Here is a 19,309-nt window from a genome sequence, read left to right as displayed (position 1 = left end):
CCTTATGAACCAGCCATTCCACTCCCAGGTATTTATCCCAAGAGAAATGCAAGTATGTATCCATACAAAAACTTGTACACACATATTCACAGAAGCTTTATTTTTAATAGCCCAAAATTGGAACAACTCAGATGTCCATCAATGGTGAGCAGATAAATTGTGGCATACCCATATAATGGAATACTATTCAGCAATAAAAATGAATTATTGATATACATAACAACATGAATGAAACAAAATAATCATGGTGAATGAAAGAAGCCAGTTAGAAAAGGGTACCTACTGCATGATTCCATTTATATAACATTCTAGAAAATGCAAACTAATTCTTAGTAACAGAAAGCAGATCTATGGTTACTACCCAAAGCGATCTACGGATTTAATTTAACCCCTATCAAAATTCCAACAGCATTTTTCACAGAACTAGAACAATCATAAAATTTGTATGGAACTACAAAAGACCCTGAATACCAAAGCAATCTTGAAAAAGAAAAACAAAACTGGGGGTATCCCAATTCCACACTTCAAGTTATATTACATAGCTGTTGTAATCAAAACAGTATGGTACTGGCACAAAAATAGACACGTAGGTCAATGGAACAGAATAGAAACCCAGACGCAAGCTCACAATTATATGGTCAATTAATCTTCGACAAAGGAGGCGTGAATATGCAATGGGAAAGACAGTCTCTTCAACAAATGTTGTTGGGAAAATTGGACAACTATGTGCAAAAGAATGAAACTGGACCACTTTCTTATACCGTATACAAAAGTAAACTCAAAATGGATTAAGGACCTAAATGTGAGATCTGAAACCATAAAAATCCTAGAAGAGAGCACAGGCAGTAATTTCTCTGACATTGGCCTTAACAACATCTTTCTAAATATGTCTCCTGAGGCAAGAGAAACAAAAGCAAAAGTAAACTATTGGGACTACACAAAATAAAAAGCTTCTGCATAGTAAAGGAAACAACCAACAAAGCTAAAAGACAACTTACTGAATGGGAGAAGATATTTGCAAGTGACATATCCAATAAAGGTTTAGTATCCAAAATATATAAAGCACTTATACAACTCAACACCACCCCCCCCCCAATAATCCAATTTAGAATGGGCAGAAGACATGAACAGACATTTCTCCAAAGAAGACATACAAGAGTTCCTGGGTGGTTCGATCAGTTAAGCATCTGCCTTCAGCTCAAGACATTATATCAGGGTCCTGGGATCAAGCCCCACATGGGGCTCCCTGTTCAGCAGGAAGTCTGCTTCTCCCTTGCCTTCTGCCCCTCCCCTCCGCTTGTGCTCACTCTCAAATAAATAAATAAAATCTTAAAAAAAACAAGAAGACATACAGATGGCCAACCAACATATGAAAAAATGCTCAACATCACTCATCATCAGGGAAATGCAAATCAAAACCACAATGAGATATCACCTCACATCTGTCAGAAAGGCTAAAATAAAAAACACAAACAACAAATTTTAGTGAGGATATGGAGAAATAGGAACCTTGAGCACTGTTGGTGGGAAAGCAAACTGATGCAGCCACTGAGGAAGACAGTACAGAGCTTCCTCACAAAATTAAAAATAGAACTACTCTATGATCCAGTAATTGCACTTCTGGGTATTTAACCAAAGAATACAAAAACACTAATTCAAAGGGATACAGCACCTCTATGTTTATTGCAGCATTATTTACAATAGCCAAACTATGGAAGTAATGTTAAGTATCCATTGATAGACGAATGGATAAAGAAGATGTGATTCATATATATAAATAATGGAATATTACTCAGCCATAAAAAAGAATGAAATCTTGCCATCTGCAACAACATGGATGGAGCGAGAGAGTATAATGTATGTGAAGTAAGTCAGCCAGAAAAAGTCAAATACCATATGATTTCACTCAGAGGTGAAATTTAAGAAACAAACAAAAATGAACAAAGGAAAAAGAGAGAGAGAAAGAGAGAGACGAATCAAGGAACAGACTCTTAATTATAAGGAACAAACTGATGGTTACCAGAGGGGACAGGGGGTGAGAGGAAAGGTGAAATAGGTGAGTTCATCAAAATTTAAAAATTAAAAACTTTTGGTCTTCAGAGATAGAACAGAATGAAGACAAGCCACAACCTGGGAGAAATTTGCTAAACATTTTTCTGAGAGAAAGGACTTTTTCCAGAATAGATAACATACTCGTAAAACTCAACAATATGTATCCAATTAAAAAATGGGTTTGGGGGCACCAGGGTGGCTCAGTCGGTTGAGCGTCTGACTCTTGACTTTGGCTTGGGTTATGGCCTCAGGCTTGTGGGATTGAGCCCCGGGTCAGGCTCCATGCTCAGTGGGGAGTCTGCTTGAGATTCTCTCTCTCCATCTCCGTCTGCCTCTCCCCCTACCACACTCACTCACTCTCTCTCTTGCTCTTTGTCTAAGATAAATAAATCAATCTTTAAAAAAAAGGAAAAGAATAGAAAAAATGGATTTGAACAGACACACCATTTAAAAAGATATCTGTACATGAACAGACACTCAACATCATGAGTTATTAGAGAAATGCAAATTAAAGCCACAATAAGATACAGCTACAGACATACCTACAAGAAAGTCTAAAAATTTTTTTTAACTGAAATATAAGGTGAAGATCTCATACACTGGTGGTTGGAATGCAAAATGGTACATCCACTTTAGAAAACAGGTAAGCAGTTTTTTGGTTTTGGTTTTGTTTTTTAGAGAGAGAGCATGGCACGTGCATATGAGTGGGGGTGGGGGAAGAGGGACAGGGAGAGAGAGGATCTTAAGCAGACTCCACACTCAGCGTGGAGCCCAACTGGGGGCTGGATCTCACGACCCTGAGATCACGATCTAAGCCAAAATCAAGAGTCAGACACTTAACTAACTGACCCACCCAGGCGCCCCCAGGTAAGCAGTTTCTTTAAAAGTTAAATATACATTTAGCATATGATGTAGCAATCCTACCATTAGGTATTTTACCTTCCCCAAAATGAAAACATATGCTCACACAAAGACCTGCATGTGACTGCTTTTAGCAGCTTTATTCATAACTGCCAAAAAACTAAGAACAACTCAAATGTCCATTAACTGATGAATGCATAAATAAACTGGCGTAGCCACACAACTGGAATACTACTCAGCAATAAAAAGGAATGAATTGTGGATAGGAGCAACAACAAGGAGGAATCTCAAAGGATTATGCTGAGTGAGAGGAGCCAATCACAAAAGACTGCACACTGTATGATTTCATTTATAAGACCTGGTGGAAAAGGCAAAGCTACAGGGACAAAAATGAGGCTGGTGATTGCCAGGGGCTGATGGTGGGAAAAGGGGACTGACTGCAAACAGAAATGTTCTGTATCTCAAATGTGGCGATGGTTACATGAGTTTGCCAAAACTCATCAAACTGTATACTTAAAAAGAGTACATTTTATTAAATGAAAATTATACCTCAATAAATCTGACTCCAGAAAAGAATAAAACAAACCTAAATAAACAACTAAGTGAAAATAAACATAAGAAAAATCAACTTACAGTTTTTCCAATTCAAGGGTCATCATGAGGATGCTCTCAATTGTTGAAAGTGACACCTGGGTTGTTCCCATGTCTCTGAAGGAGAAAGCCCAAACGTGCATGGTACCGAAGACAAAAATTCTATACTTAAAAAGATACTTAACAACATGATTACTTAAATTCTGTCAAGCCAGCTCAAGAGTTAACTTTCTAGGGACAATAATTTCAGAGAACTCTTATGGAAGACATTTAAATTTATGTGCATCATGAAATTAATCACCTTGGTGATGAACAGTACAATCTCTTTTTACCATTATCCTACTTCTCATTCTCAATTGCACCCAACTCTCTTGATTAGTCTTTAAAAAAAATAATGTACATCTTATTCCACTTTGCTTTTTGAGACAAATAATACTTCTACATACATGATAAATGATATTTCTGCATACATGTGCACGTTCCCTATCTGTATGGGTTCTTCAGTACTGCTCTCTTCCTCTGCAGGCTGTCTTGCCCATATACGTTCTTTCTTTGCCAATAATTCTTACTTCATAACCCAGTTAAAATTTAAATTATGACTTTTTAACCAAAATGAAAAATACTTAATCTTTGATGAAAATAAAAAAGAGCAGAAATCTTCTCATGAGCCATGAGATTGTTGTAATACTTACAGATATTTTAATGCCGGCAATTTAAAAAGATATGAATCTTCAACAGTTGTCAGAGGGTTGCGATTGAGAATTCTGAAAAATGCAATGGAATGAAAATTATCTGCATTTTCAGTAACTACCATGAAAGTTTATGTTCGTTTTTTTTTTTGGGTATGGGGCTTGAAGGTTAAAAGTAATTGTTTTCTGCCTTTGCCTATAAATCTGTAAAGCACTCTTCCTTTGGGAACTACCCAGGTCTCTGAATGATAAAGTGTGGAAGAGAGAGAAAAAATTTTTTTTTAAGTGGATGGCAAAGAAAAACTATGCCAAAGAACTGATCAGGTTGAAAACCCCAGAAGTGACTACTCTAGTAGAAAGCCCTAGCTCTGTAGGAAGTACTATTTCCCGTGTCCTCCGTGATTCAAGGTGCTTTTCCCTAGAAATTTAAAAAATTCCACAGCTTAAACCACCCAGTGACAGACAAAGAGAGGATCAATTCCTCAGTTTTGGATCCAAACAAGAGGGGCTAAATGTAGGAGGAACTGGTGAAAGCTATACTCCCACCACATGCTCCGTGTATCCTTGTATCACAGCCTCTGTCATGGCATGTAATCACCTGTTTCCTTGTCAGTCTCCTGGACTGTCAGCTCCTTAAGGGCAGGGGCCATACGTGATTGTTTTTGTCCTGTGCCTGACATAGTGCTTGTTATTTACTAGTTATTTAATGAATGTTTGCTGAATAAACATTTTGTCATTCTTTGACACAAGGTTTTATTCCAAAATGTTGAATAGATTTTCTTCTCAATTCTTTAAAACAAAAAAGGTGAAAGAAATGGGAAGAAAGAAAAGAAAATCTGCCTTGAGGTTGACTCTACTTAAGAATCATTACTTTTGCCAAATATTAGAAAGATAAGCATCACGACTAATGCTATTGGGCTGTAAGGCATCTGTGACCAGCATTTCACATTTAGTCCTCACAATAACCTTATGTGATAGATATGATCATTACCCCATTTTACAAATAAGGAAACTGAGGTACAGAGAGGTTATGTAATTTGTCCCAAATTGTCAAGCCAGTCAGAAGCAGAGCTGGAATTTGAACCCAGTTTTCACTCCATAGCCTGTGTTTAGCTCGTATGAAGAAAAGGGGGTTTAAAATAGCTGTTACCTTAAACTTAACTTTGAGAGCACTAAATATAGAAATACTTTGTTGAACTTCATCTCTCTCTGGGAGAACTTCTCTGAGAATTACATTTTCTATTTTTATTCCTTTTCTCTAATCATCTCCCATGATTAAGTATTTAATTAGCCAACGGTCATTGAAACTTTAGTGATTTAAAACCATGTTATAGGCAAATCAGTGAAAATGGGGAAGTAAGGACAGCTGAAAACTCATCCCTCCATAAAAGCAACAACAACGACAAAAACTTGCAAAAATGGTCAGAATCAACTTTTTTAGAACTTTGGAAAATTTAACCAACAGGCTTGCAGCAACCCAGAGAGCATTTATTAAATGAAAATTTATTAATTTCTATAGGAACAGTGAGATCTGTTGTTTTAACATGTCCTAGACCTCTGCTCTCTATCCTGGTGGTAGCCTTGAAAAATAGCCCACATCCCAGGGGAGAAAAGGGAGATGGAGTTCCTTAAAGCCTCATTCCCAAAGAACTGTCATTGTTTTACCTGTATAGTGGGTTCCCTGGAAAACCTCACTTGAAAAGCTTGTGGTTTTTTTTATTATAATCATATTTTTTATTATATTATGTTAGTCACCATACAGTACATCCCTGGTTTTTGATGTAAAGTTCGATGATTCATTAGTTGTGTATAACACCCAGTGCACCATGCAATACGTGCCCTCCTTACTATCCATCCCCAGCCTATCCCATTCCCCCACCCCCTCCCCTCTGAAGCCCTCAGTTTGTTTCTCAGAGTCCACAGTCTCTCATGCTTCATTCCCCCTTCTGATTATCCCCCCTTTCTTTATCCCTTTCTTCTCCTACCGATCTTCCTAGTTCTTATGTTCCATAGATGAGAGAAACCATATAATTGTCTTTCTCTGCTTGACTTATTTCACTTAGCATTATCTCCTCTAGTGCTGTCCATGTTGCAGCAAATGTTGAGAAATCATTCTTTTTGATAGCTGAGTAATATTCCATTGTATATATGGACCACATCTTCTTCTTTTTTTTTTTTAATGATTTTTTATTATATTATGTTAGTCACCATACAGTACATCCCCGGTTTCCGATGTAAGGCTCGATGATTCATTAGTTGTGTATAACCAGTGCACCATCTGTCACGTGCCCTCCTTACTACCCATCACCGTCTATCCCATTCCCCCCCCTCCCTCTGAAGTCCTCAGTTTGTTTCTCATAGTCCATAGTCTCTCATGTTTCATTCCCCCTTCTGATTACCCCCCCTTTCTTTATCCCTTTCTTCCCCTACTGATCATCCTAGTTCTTATGTTCCATAGATGAGAGAAATCATATGATAGTTGTCTTTCTCTGCTTGACTTATTTCACTTAGCATTATCTCCTCCAGTGCCGTCCATGTTGTAGCAAATGTTGAGAACTCGTTCTTTCTGATAGCTGAGTAATATTCCATTGTATATATGGACCACAATGGACCACATCTTCTTAATCCAGTCATCTGTTGAAGGGCATCTTGGCTCCTTCCATGATTTAGCTATTGTGGACAATGCTGCTATGAACATTGGGGTGCATATGGCCCTTCTCTTCACTACGTCTGTATCTTTGGGGTAAATACCCAGTATGCAATGGCTGAATCATAGGGTAGCTCAATTTTTAACTTTTTAAGGGACCTCCACACTGTTTTCCAGAGTGGCTGTACCAACTTGCATTCCCACCAACAATGTAGGAGGGATCGCCTTTCTCCACATCCTCTCCAACAATTGTTGTTTCTTGCCTTGTCAATTTTTGCCATTCTAACTGGTGTAAGGTGGTATCTTAGTGTGGTTTTGATTTGAATTTCCCTGATGGCTAATGATTTTGAACATTTTTTCATGTGTCTGTTAGCCATTTGTATGTCTTCATTGGAAAAGTGTCTGTTCATATCTTCTGCCCATTTTATGATTTGTTTATTTGTTTCTTGTGTATTGAGTTTGGAGAAGTTCTTTGTAGATCTTGGATACCAGCTTGTTCTTGACCTCACTGAGAGCTGCACAATGCTAAAGGCCTCTTTTTCTCAAGGGGCATTTTCAAAAAACAATTACAAGTAAATGTTTTATCCTTGTGGCTGCGTGAGGCAATGGATAACAGGTGGGACAAAAAAAGAGCCTAACCAAAAAAGCTAAAAGGAAAAAGCTGAGAAATGTTGTCCACAGAGACTTTGAAATGCCCCAACATATTCCTGGGAAACCAGAAGAGCACAAGACATATTCCTAGGAATGTAGGAAAAAACTTAGCACTAATAAATGGGTTCAGCAACGTTGCAGGATACAAGATCAATGTGTAAAAATTAGCTGTATTTCTATACGCTAGCAATGAGTAGTCCAAAAATGAAATTAAGAAAACAATTCCATGTATAACAGTATTAAAAAGAATGAAATACTTAGGAAAAAAAGTAACCAAAGAAGTACAAGACTCCTACACTGACAACTACAAAACATTGTTGAAAAAATTAAAGAACATCAAAATAAATGGAAAGATATGCCATATTCATGGATTATAAGAAAATGTTGTTAAAATGGCACCATGCCCCAAATTGAACTGTGGTTTCAGCACAATCCCTATCAAAATCACACTGGCTTAGTTCCAGAAATTGGTAAGTTAATTCTAAAATTCATATGTCAATTCAAGGGACCCAGAATAGCCAAAACAATCTTGATAAAGACGAACAAAGTGGGAAGACTCACATGCCCTGGTTTCAAAACCCAATTCAAAGCTACAGTAATCATAGTGTGGTAGTGGCATAAGGATGGACATATAAATCGATGGAACAGAACTGACTGTCCAGGAATAAGTACTCACATTTACGGTCTATTAATTTTCAACAAGGGTGCCAAAACAATTCAGTTTGGGGAGACTAGTCTTTTCAAATGGTGCTAGGACAACTGTATATCCACATACAAAATAATGTAGCTGGATTCCTACACTTCATACCATATATAAAAATTAACTCAAAATGGATCAACTACCTAAATGGAAGAACTCAAGCTATAAAACTCTTGGAAATCTTTCTGACCTTGGATTAGGCAACAGTTTCCTAGACATGACACCAAAAGTACAAATAACCAAAGGAAAAATAAATAAATTGGACTTTATTAAAAAAAAAAAACCAGACTTTTGTGCTTTAAAGAACATTATCACAAAAGTGAAAGACAACTCACAGAATGGGAGAAAACATTTACAAATCATATGTCTAATTAAAGTCTACTATCCAGAATATATAAAGAACTCTTACAACTCAATAAAAAGACAAATAATCAAATTTTTAAATGGGCAAAGGATTTGAAGAGATGTGTCTCCAAAGAAAATACACAAATGGCCGATAAGCACGTGAAAAGATGTTCGATGTCTTAAGTCATTAGGGAAGTACAACTCAAGGTTATAATGAGATATTACCTTACACTCACTAAGATGGCTGTAATCAAACAGACAATGATAAATGGTCGCAAGATTATGGAGAAACTGGAACCTTCATTCCAATCCTAGATATGACCCCAAAAGAATTAAAAACATATGTCCACACAAAAACTTGTATATGAATACTCATAGCAGCATTATTGATAATAGTCAAAAAGTGGAAACAATCCAAATGTCTAACAACTGAGGAATGAACAAAATGTGATGTATCTATACAAGGGCACATTATTCAGCCTTAAGAAGGAATGAAGTACTGACACATGCTACAACATGGGTAAACTTGAAACTAACACGCTGTGTGAAATGTCCAGAATAGGCAAATCTATATGGACAGAAAGTAAATTAGTTGTTGCCAGGGCCTGAGAGGAGGGGAGAATGGGGAGTCACGGCTGATGGGTGTGGTATTTCTTTTTGGGGGTGATGAAAATGTCCTGGAATTAGTACCGACTGTTGTCTATCAGAGTATACCATTGGACTGTATACTTTATGATGTTGCATATTACATTATACGGATTATATCTCAATTTAAATAAAGAACCATGTTGGGGTAAATAGAGCACCAGTTGTCAGAAGACCAAATATGTTGGTAGGTGGAGAAAAGAGGAGTAAATACTCAGACATTTCCACAACGGAGGTCAGAGGGTGCCAATGGGAGCCATGCATTTTGGGGGGGGGGAGGCATTTTTATTCTTGCTTTGGAAACTCCCCTATTCTTCCTATTCTAGCCCATTCTTCTAGATTTTTTTCGGTACCATTAACATGTTGGATTTGTAACACTAGTTAATATTCAGTAACATAATATTATGAAGAGGAAGAATGTGAGTGTCACATGTCTGGTTAAGCACAGTTCCTCAACTTTGAAGCTTTGAATGTCCTTTGCTTTGAAAAAAAAAAACTGGCATGAAAATCTGTAAGCTCACTGGTGGGCTCTGTGCCCATGAGCTCCTCCACCTGTGCACCCTTCCCTGCCCACCCCACCCCCCGGTTTTAAAAATGACTATAAAGCATTATGTAGCCAAAGCAATTTAGCCGTTTGTGATCCTTCCCCCCAAATTATCTCCGTTCTCTAACCCTCTGTTCTTTCCTGGGTGCTCACCCATGGCCTTGTATCCATGAGCTCGGTGTTTTCTCTTAACCAGACAGCCCTTGTCCTACTGAGATTAACACCCTGCGTTTATCCCTAGTGAAACCAAAATATGGGGCCACTCTAAATTATCCTGTTTCCTCCTCCTGTCTTTAGTGCTGTCTTTTCGTCATGAAAGCTGTGCGTGGGGGAAGGACAGAATGAGAACTGACCCAACAGTTTACATGTGCGGGACTCCACAGTAACCACAAAATGAGTGGTTTCAGATGTACCGAGGACATCACACTGGAGACCATTTCCCTTTCAGTTCAATTCCCTCATTTTACAGATAAAGGTGTGCTGACCCCTAGTCCATCAGCTTTTTGATATTCATGGGCTTATCTTTATGGGAGTAAAACATAACAACAGTTATGAGGCCTCAAAGACTATCTCACAATCAAAGTTGAAGAAATACTGTTCTAAATGATTTTTTTAAAATATACCTATTTGAAGAGGAAAACTCAAGTATTTCTGCAAAAGCCTTTGCTGCAGAACAACGGGGCAGATTAAAGGTAGCTCACAAAATAAGGGAACATGTCTTACCTGCTATTTTTTTTTTCTCCAAATTCTTCTATACAGGTCCAGACAGATGGGCTACGTTTCCTTTCTATTAACTGAGGAGACAGAGAAGAATTGAGGACTGAAGCATGTCATCACTGTCCTGAATGTACTGAAATCCTAACAGCTTTAGCTGAAAAAATGTCCAAAGCAGGCAGTGAAAAATAAATTTTAAATAGGACCAACTCCAAACTGTCTATGCTAGAATCCCAAGGCAGGCAGGGAAAACTGGCCCCTTGGAGGAAGGCAGTCAAAGAAATAAGTAGAGTGCCCTAGACCCTGTTCCAGTGTGTTTGAAGTACTTGGGGATGGAGTAACCCCTTTCCTTTATTCATCTACATAGGTCCATGAGCCACGAGAACATGACTCCCCATGTGAAGCTCCTCAGTACAAGACATCCAACTGCATGAATAAATCCTTTCTCGGGAGGGGGGAGGGCGAAGTCTAAAGAATCTGAAATGGTGGGCCTGTATTTTAACCAAAGATCTGAGAATAGCTTTGAAGAAGAGTTCCTGGCAGTGAGGAACAGTGGAAGAAGCAAGGCCCCTTGGAATCAGGCAGACCTAGGTTTGAAGTCTGGCTGTCACTTGCTGGTGAAGTGACTTGAGTAACAAACATCTCTGAGTCTCACTTAGTACCATTTACTTCATAAGGCGATTTGAGGATTAGGTGAAAGAGCGTGTGCAAAGCACCTCGTATAAGGCCGGGCACACAGTAGGTGCCTTGTAGTGATGATGTTACACTGGCGCTGGGCAGTGAGCAGAAAGTCTCGGGATGCCCAGAGGTGGCATGGCCAGGAGCTCCAGCAGCATGGGGCTGTCACAGGGAAACGGGGCTCTCTGCTCTAAAGGTCCTATTCCATTTAGAAACCAACCCAAGAGACAATGCACAAAATGCCAAATGGTCATCCTTAAGGTCCTAGTCCAAGGGAATGCGGAGCTGCATTACTTGCAAAGCTCCTGAGCGGTTCTGCCACTTACTACCGGTGTGAACCTAGGCAAGTTACCCAACGTCCCTGAGTTTCAATTTCCTCGTCCCCAAAGTGGGGCTAATGATACCTACATTGCAAGAGCTGCTGGAAAAATGAAAATGAGATATAGTGTGAGGGAGCATGTATCGAGCATTTTCCATGTGCCAGGCACTATCTAAGAGTGTTGGGCACGCTACCTTGCTTGGACAATAAATAAAAGTCCCTAGCATAGTGCCTGGAACACAGTAAGTGCCTAATCAAGGTGGGTATTAAAGAAATGTTACGGGGCAGAGGAGGAACTACTATGATTCTGAGAGAAAGAAGATATGTGGTTATATACGTGGAAAGAATAAGATGAGGCTGGGAGAAGGAAAGTCTAGTAGTTGCTGAGTAGGACTATCTCCAACCTTTGGAACTGTTACAAATAGAAAATAATAAAACAGCCACCCGAAGTCCCCTCAAAGGACAGACCCGAGTTATTTTCATCCTTAATGTTCATGCCTTTCTGAATCTGAGAAGAAGCTGCCAGGATTTCCAGTACATAGCAGAAAGTGATGACGACACCCTGAAGCGTATAAACTCGTGTGTGCACACAGCCATCTAAGGGAAACCGATGCTGGATGACGGGGGAGCATTAGGGTGTCTCTGTGACAGCAGCTCGACTTGCCTTCACAGTGTGGCCACAACTACCTCAATGGTATTCTCAGCAGCGGGGTAAGTCATTCAGTAGGGATAAGGCTTAGATTTTCCTCGTTCTCTCTTAGCACTCATGTTCTTGGCACAGCACCGAAGCACCACAGACAAGCCAGCGTGTGAACGTGCTCTGCGTGGGTAAGGTAGAGCCCTTCTACATTGTAGAGTCCTTCAGTTCTAAAATCACGGAGCTTGTATTGTTAGAACCAATGAAGTGACTAAAAGAATTTTAAAAAAATAACCCATCAGTCTGGACCTGTGTAGGTGAATGAAGGAGAAGCACTTTCAAGTCAGGAAAGAAAAAGTATACTTAACATTTAGGATTATCAACCACTGCTGGGTTTCCATAATATATTTCATTCCTGAATTCATCTGAAAGAGATATGATTATTACTACCACTCAAAAAGTGGTACCTTATTAAAACAAAATGAAAGAAAAACCCCTGAAAGTGGTATCTTATTGATAAGCTCTTGGCATGTCTTTGAGGTGGATTTCAGATTCAAAATAGACTTTACCACACAGCTAACGAGTTCACTCGGTGTTTATCAATAACTTAGAGGCTTCATTCAAGAAACTTACTGAGTTGTAGTTACCTGAAACCCAGGGGTAAATCAAGGATCTTGTGGGACTTCACCTACTTTGGGAAATCCTATCTAATAAAAATAAGCTAAATTATGAATACAAAAAAATTGCGAGGACCCCCTTCCAAGACCTTGGAAGAAGCCTTATGTAAGTGAGGAGCCCTGAAGCATAAGCTTTGGTCAGTTTGAGATAAATCCACCTCAGCTGGGGCCTCTAAGTTTTACAAACTAAGTTAATGCCAGAGAAAATATCGTTCCAACTTATAAACACCCCGGTACTATGTCACATAGGTAATAACATGATTTAATTCAAGGGGTGGCATCTTCCCTTGGCAACTTGCCTTCGGAAAGAGATGCAATAAAGTTTATATCTCACTATGGCAAACATTTCCTGAAGCAGACTAGCTTTGTCTATTAGAAAAATTTGGCCCCAAACAAAGAAGGAGCCTCGTCCCCAGTACACACTTACTATATTGTGATCATCTTTCAGAAGGAACCGTGAATTAGTTTTAGTGGTGCAGCTCTATTCAAATCACATGACACGTGTGTTAATTTATTTCCAACGCCAGCTAGCTCTGGTTCTTAATTACCTTTTCCTGTCATTTAAGATGCACACAGAAACTCAAACACGTTGTTGCCTCATCCACTACCAATCTTTTCTATCCCGCAACTCGTTCCCTACTTTGTCACCCTTTGTCACGGGATGCCAGCATGGCTCCCGTGTGCTTTCCCAGCAGCACCCATCTTCCTCCTTCCAGCATGAAAGTTTCTTGGGGACAATCCCTGTCCTATTCATCTTTGTACCCCCAGTACAGTGTCGACATGTAGTGGGCATGGCACTCGGTGAATGTTTTTCAGGGAATCCATTAATTTTTATCAACTGATTCCACCCTATTTTTTCCTGTGTTGCCTACATAACTATAATGAAATTCAGATTCTTGTAAGAGACTCTTGGTTTATAGCATGCTTAGTAAAGGTGGTGAGTTTAAGACATTCTACCTCTTGGTGGAGAAACCCAATGAGCCTGTTCTCTGGTGTGTTGGCAAAAGAGGCTGACCCGCAGCACTCCTTCCCCAAGTTAGGCATCGGCAGATTAACGAGAGGAGAGGGGAGGCCGCTACAGACGGACATCTGCAGCAACTGTTACTCTAGCCCCAGACACACCCGCAACACTTCCATCTGTCCTCAAATAAACTGTGTGAAACTGTATTTCTGAACCACAGACAGGTAAGAGAGCCTTTTCCAAAGTCAGATTTAGAGGAAGATCTTCACCTTGTGTCTAAAATCCCCCTCAGGCCATTGAACACACCCACTATGATGTGCTTATGTCACAGAGAAATCAGAATTTTCCAGCTCAAAGCCAGTAACATGCTTCTTGTTGAAGAACAGTCAGGAAAGAAAGCATATGGAATTAGGCTACAGCAATGTATTTTCTTTATGAGCGTTTTTCACACTACAACTTAACACAAACAACATCTTTTTCTGTAACTTGAAGGTTCCTATTGCCCCCAGATAATTTACTTCAGAGGTATATACTTTTTGTGCTGGGTGACTGGGGAGAGAAGAGCCCTGTGGCAAGTTTTCAGGAGTTGTTTCTGCTTTACCATTTAAAAGAAGCTGATGGCCGAGGAAGCACCCACACTTTTGCTCCCTGGAGAACTCTGCTAACCTTAGTTCTTTGAAGCTTTATTTTGCTTGCATTGAAGCAGTTAGGAACTTTGTACATGAGCAGGAATCAAAGTTAAATTCAAATGTGGAATTTCAAGGATGGTGCACCTATTGGAGAAGCATCATTGTCATGGATTCCCAGGATAATGCTGATCTGGGTGTTATTTGCTGGGGTTCTTTTATCGCCCACACCAAAGCTGAGTACTAGGGAAAGCAGAGAGGGCCATTTATGAGACAGACAAGTCTCTTGGCCTCTTTGTACCTTAGTTTCCTCATTTGGAAAAATGAGTAGATTTTAAGACCTACTTTTCAGAGTTCATACTGGGCTTAGTACACACACCGAACCAATAACTGTATGATGTTTTTACAGGTAGTTTTTTTTACATGTATTCATTTTCTATTTCACTTACAACTTGTGTAAAAACTGCATTCCATGCCAGGCCTGAAATGTTCCAAAGCTCAGTTCTGTGAGTAAATTGCAACCAAGATTTCTAAAAAAAGAAAGAAAAAAAAAGACACAAGCAAAAGAAGAAGAACAAAAGATATTCTTTCAGAACATTTATCCTTTGGCAGAGATTCCAATTTATACATATTTATATATAATGAAACATAACCTCAACACTCTCTCTGTACACTGAAGAAATCTCACTATGGAAGAGACTCACTTTTCAAAAAAATGTGCACGAAAGATTTATACTTTCATGTTTATACATGTGATGCCTTAGATACAAATCAGTAAATGTTTGATAAATACCTGTGTTGAATAATCTTTATTTCTCTAGAAAAACGTTCCACAAGGTTAGCACTACTGACAGCCACAGTTGGATGGTCTTTGTGAGGAGGGGCGGCCCTGTGCGTTGCGGGGTGTTTAGGGGCATCTCTGGCCTCCGCCCGCTAGATGCCAGTAGCTCATCTACAGTCTGACAACCAAAGATGTCTCTGGACACTGCCAGATGTCACGTGGGTGCAAGATCACCCTGGTTGAGAACCACTGCTCTCGGATGATTCGGTCTGATCTGTATAATAATTCTCACACTAATCTTTGCTATAAACAAAAAAGATTTGCTACATAATTTTAGTAGCTTTCTACTAATAAAGTTTCAATTGTATTTCAAAATGATTATAACAAAGAGGCTTACAATTAAGTTTAACAAAAATTCCAAATATAATGAAATTATATTTGTAACTTACATAAACTGCAAAAAAGGTAGTGGTTCAAATGTACGTCTTTCAATAGATTGTATTTTATTGCAGGATAAATCTCTAGGAAAAGTAAAAGGAAAATATTGCCTCAATTAGCTATTAGATATCTAATTAGTAGGATGATCATATTGAATAAGTAGCTTTTGCCTAAACTCTGAATCTCAAGAATTGGTATTTGAACCTTCCAGAGCCCCTAACTCTGTCCTCACCTCTCTTAAAAGAGCCTCACCTTCACGATCTTCGTAAATAAAATCTACTACTATAGATCTTGATAGGTCTTGGAAGTAATCTTTCCTGAGAGCAGAAGACTTGATTAGAGGATCTTTTGTGGCCTCATCAATTTCCAGATTATGAGCTCAAAGTTTTTATCTCCACATTTAATTATAATTTCTTTTTAAAAAAGATTTATTTATTTTAGAGAGAGAGTGCACAAGTAGGAGGGGCAGAGGGAGAGAGAATCCCAAGCAGACTCCACACTGAGCACACAGCCCAGTGCAGGGCTCCATTTCAGGACCCTGAGATCATGACCTGAGCGGAAACCAAGAGTCAGATGCTCAACTGACCGCGCCACCCAGGTGCTCCTATAATTATAATTTCTAAAAAGGGATATTCTCACATTAACACACCTTTTTGGTTTAGTTCTATTTTTCTAGGCCAATTCAATAACAGAATAAATAAAAGATATCCTTTCATTTAACTTGAAAGGAAGTTACTCCTCTGATAACTTTGAACTAACTCAGAATTATATTATATTAATAGAAATTCATTTGTGGTTGTATACTGCCTTAATAGTCCATGAATTTATTAACTGCTTCAGTTGCAGGTGGTGAGACAACAAAAAAACCACATGGTACTGGGTTTTTATTTGAAAACACCTATTCTTGATTATAGCTGACCCTCTTACTTCCATTGATCTCAGCTTAGTCCCTCACTTTCCACCTAGTCTTCTGATCGGCTTTGCCATCTCCAGGCTCTCCCTTTCTAATGCATCCTGCACACAGTTACCCAATTAATTCTCCAGAAGTGGTTCTCGAATACCAGCATCACTTGGGAACTTAATCAAGATGCAAATTCTCAGCCCTAATTGCAGACTGACTAAACCAGTAACTGTGGAGGTGAAGCTTGTGTCAGAACACAAGCCCTCCAAGTGACTCTGTTGCAGGCTCAAGTCCGTCCTGGGGCACTGCTGTGATAACCCAGTAGCTTGGCATGTTACCCATGGCCTTCAAAATCCTAGAAGGTCTGGCTCTAATCTCCTGTTCTACAGGTACCCAAGATATTTTCCTTGCATTTTGCCTTTCTCCCATTCTCCTTTGCAAGCTTATTCCTCCCAAGATGTCTGTCTGATGATACCCAATCGCTCTTCAAGGTCCTGTTTAAACAGCATTGCTCTAGTAACTTCCCTGATCCAATGTGAAGTCTTTTCTCCCTCATCTGTGTTCCAAAAACAATTTATATCTTTCATTCCCCATATCCATTTCCCCTCCTCCTCCTCCTTTTAAAAAAAAATTTTTTAAGTAGGCTCCACACCCAACCTGGGGCTTGAACTCATGATCCCAAGATCAGGAGTCACATGCTCTACCCACTCAGCCAGGCAGGCACCCCAATTTCTTTTTAATATAGTTATTTTTGTATTCCATTTCCTCTGGGCATAAACTCCTTGAAAGTATGGACTGGTTATGTTCATCTGCATTGCCTACTGTGTTTATAACTGACACAGGGACATAAAACAAACTCAGATATTTATAAAATAAACAAATAGCTGGGTAGTGAGTAGCAGAAGCAAAATGACTATTTAAAAAGAAATGTAGTTTCATGACTTTATGGCTCCCTCTTCTGCACCTCTCCAGCACTTTGTCCACTTAGTGCTTTACACATTATGGTTTGAGCTTCTGTTTATTTTCCTTGTGAGATCATGAGTTCCTACAAGGGTAGGAAGCCTGTCTCAACCATCTGTGTGCCTCTGATACTGGGCACAGTGCCTGTCATACTAGCTTTTGATTGACATTTTTTTAGATGAATGAGAATACTTCAGCTAACATGAAATAATTGGTTTACAAAGTATTTCATAGTAGAAGTAATGAAAGGCCTAATCCATTGAGCAATTTATCTCATTTGTTTTTTTCCAGACTGTGTTTGTAAGGTGTGGAGTCCAGATGGCAGCAGTATCCAAGAAGACCAATACAAGAGTGGTTGTCTCCTAAGACTTGGAAGGTTTGATCATTTAAAGGACTATTCTTACTGTCATATCAGGCTCTTTTTACCCACTACCCTTAGACCTTCTATATTTACAAGAAGAATCTATTTGCTGAAGAGCATCATTAATAAGGATTAATGACATACACAGCTCTGGATGCCATGGACAAAGAATAAAAATTGAACCAGGCACCTGGGTGGCTCAGTAGGTTAAGCATCTGCCTTCAGCTCAGGTCATGATCCCAGACTGTCCTGCATCAAGCTCCCTGCTCAACAGGGAGTCCTCTCCCCTTGCTCCTCCCCCCTGCTCATGCTCTTTCTCTCTGCCAAATAAATAAATAAAATCTTCTTTAAAAATTTTTAAAAAAGAATAAAAATTGAACCTTCATAGCAAAGAACATAGTATCTCTGTATGTCTAAATACATAGAAATACCATGCAAGCATTTCTTCCTGTACAATGAGGCTGGACAGATTTTATTTTGTAATTAGTGAAGTTAGGGGCATTTTTGATATGTTTATTTACTGTAAACATTTCTAACTATGCCATTTAAACATCATTTTATTTTATTTTTTGAAGATTTTATTTCTTTATTTGTGAGAGAGAAAGAGAGAGAGTGCATGAGCGCACAAACTGGGGAAGTGGCAGGCAGAGGGAGAAGCAGGCTCCTTGCTGAGCAGGAAGCCCAAGACGGGACTCGATCCCAGGACCCTGGGATCATGACCTGAGCCAAAGGCAGACACTTAACCTCCTGAGCCACCCAGGCACCCCTTATTTTATTTTTTTATAAAATTTTATTTTTCTTAAGTAATCTCTATACCCAACGTGGGTTTTGAACCTACAACCCTGAGATCCAGAGTCGCTTGCTCTACCAACTGAGCCAGCCACGTACCCCTTAACCATCATTTTAAACATCTATTTTTAATATTGGTATAAGAATTCCCGCACTGAAATCCTTAATCTGTTCTCTTGGTAATTTAATATGTACTTGATAATACCACTTACATAATTTACCTGCTTAAATATTTAATGTTTAAATATTTGATTTAGATTAAATTATAAAAAAATTCTGGGTTAATGGCATTCAAATTAATGTAAGTGTTCCATATTTTCTTGTCCTGTAGGTGACAATTTGAGGTTAACTTTAATTCCTCTCATTTTACTAAACCAACTTTCAAAGGCTTTTCTGTAAAGGCCAGATAGTAAAAGCCCAGATAGTGGGCTTTGCAGGCCACATGCCGTCTCTGTTGCATATTCTTCTCTTTCTCTTCTTTTCTCTTTCACACCCCTTTAAGAATGTAAAAATCATTCTTAACTCATAGGCTGTATAAAGACAGACCACGGGCGGGATTTGACCCATGAGCCATAAACTAAATATAAGTGTAAGCAGATGGTGGATGAACACTTATGCAACAAGGTTCGTATGCGTGTCCATCACTGCTCAGACCTCAGGACCCCTTCTGCTCTATAACTCTATCTATATCTTGTCTATAAAATTAAAAAACTGAAAATGCATAGAAGATATTTAATGCTAG

The 19,309-nt window shown here is 39.0% G+C and overlaps 1 protein-coding gene across 1 annotated transcript in view; it reads right to left on the bottom strand.

Annotated features, from left to right (window-relative positions):
• Window positions 1–19,309, bottom strand: part of LOC103665885 (leucine-rich repeat-containing protein 37A2) — a 39,156-nt gene that overhangs the window by 10,660 nt on the left and 9,187 nt on the right. Inside the window, 4 exon segments of the mRNA XM_040640456.1 lie at window positions 3,547–3,621; window positions 4,197–4,268; window positions 14,787–14,867; window positions 15,568–15,639. Coding sequence (XP_040496390.1) covers window positions 3,547–3,621; window positions 4,197–4,268; window positions 14,787–14,867; window positions 15,568–15,639 — 300 coding nt within the window.

The sequence above is a fragment of the Ursus maritimus genome, unplaced genomic scaffold (genome assembly GCF_017311325.1).
Source record: "Ursus maritimus isolate PB19 unplaced genomic scaffold, ASM1731132v1 scaffold_24, whole genome shotgun sequence".
Classification (NCBI taxonomy): Eukaryota; Metazoa; Chordata; class Mammalia; order Carnivora; family Ursidae; genus Ursus; species Ursus maritimus.
This window is presented reverse-complemented; position numbering and strand designations above follow the sequence as displayed.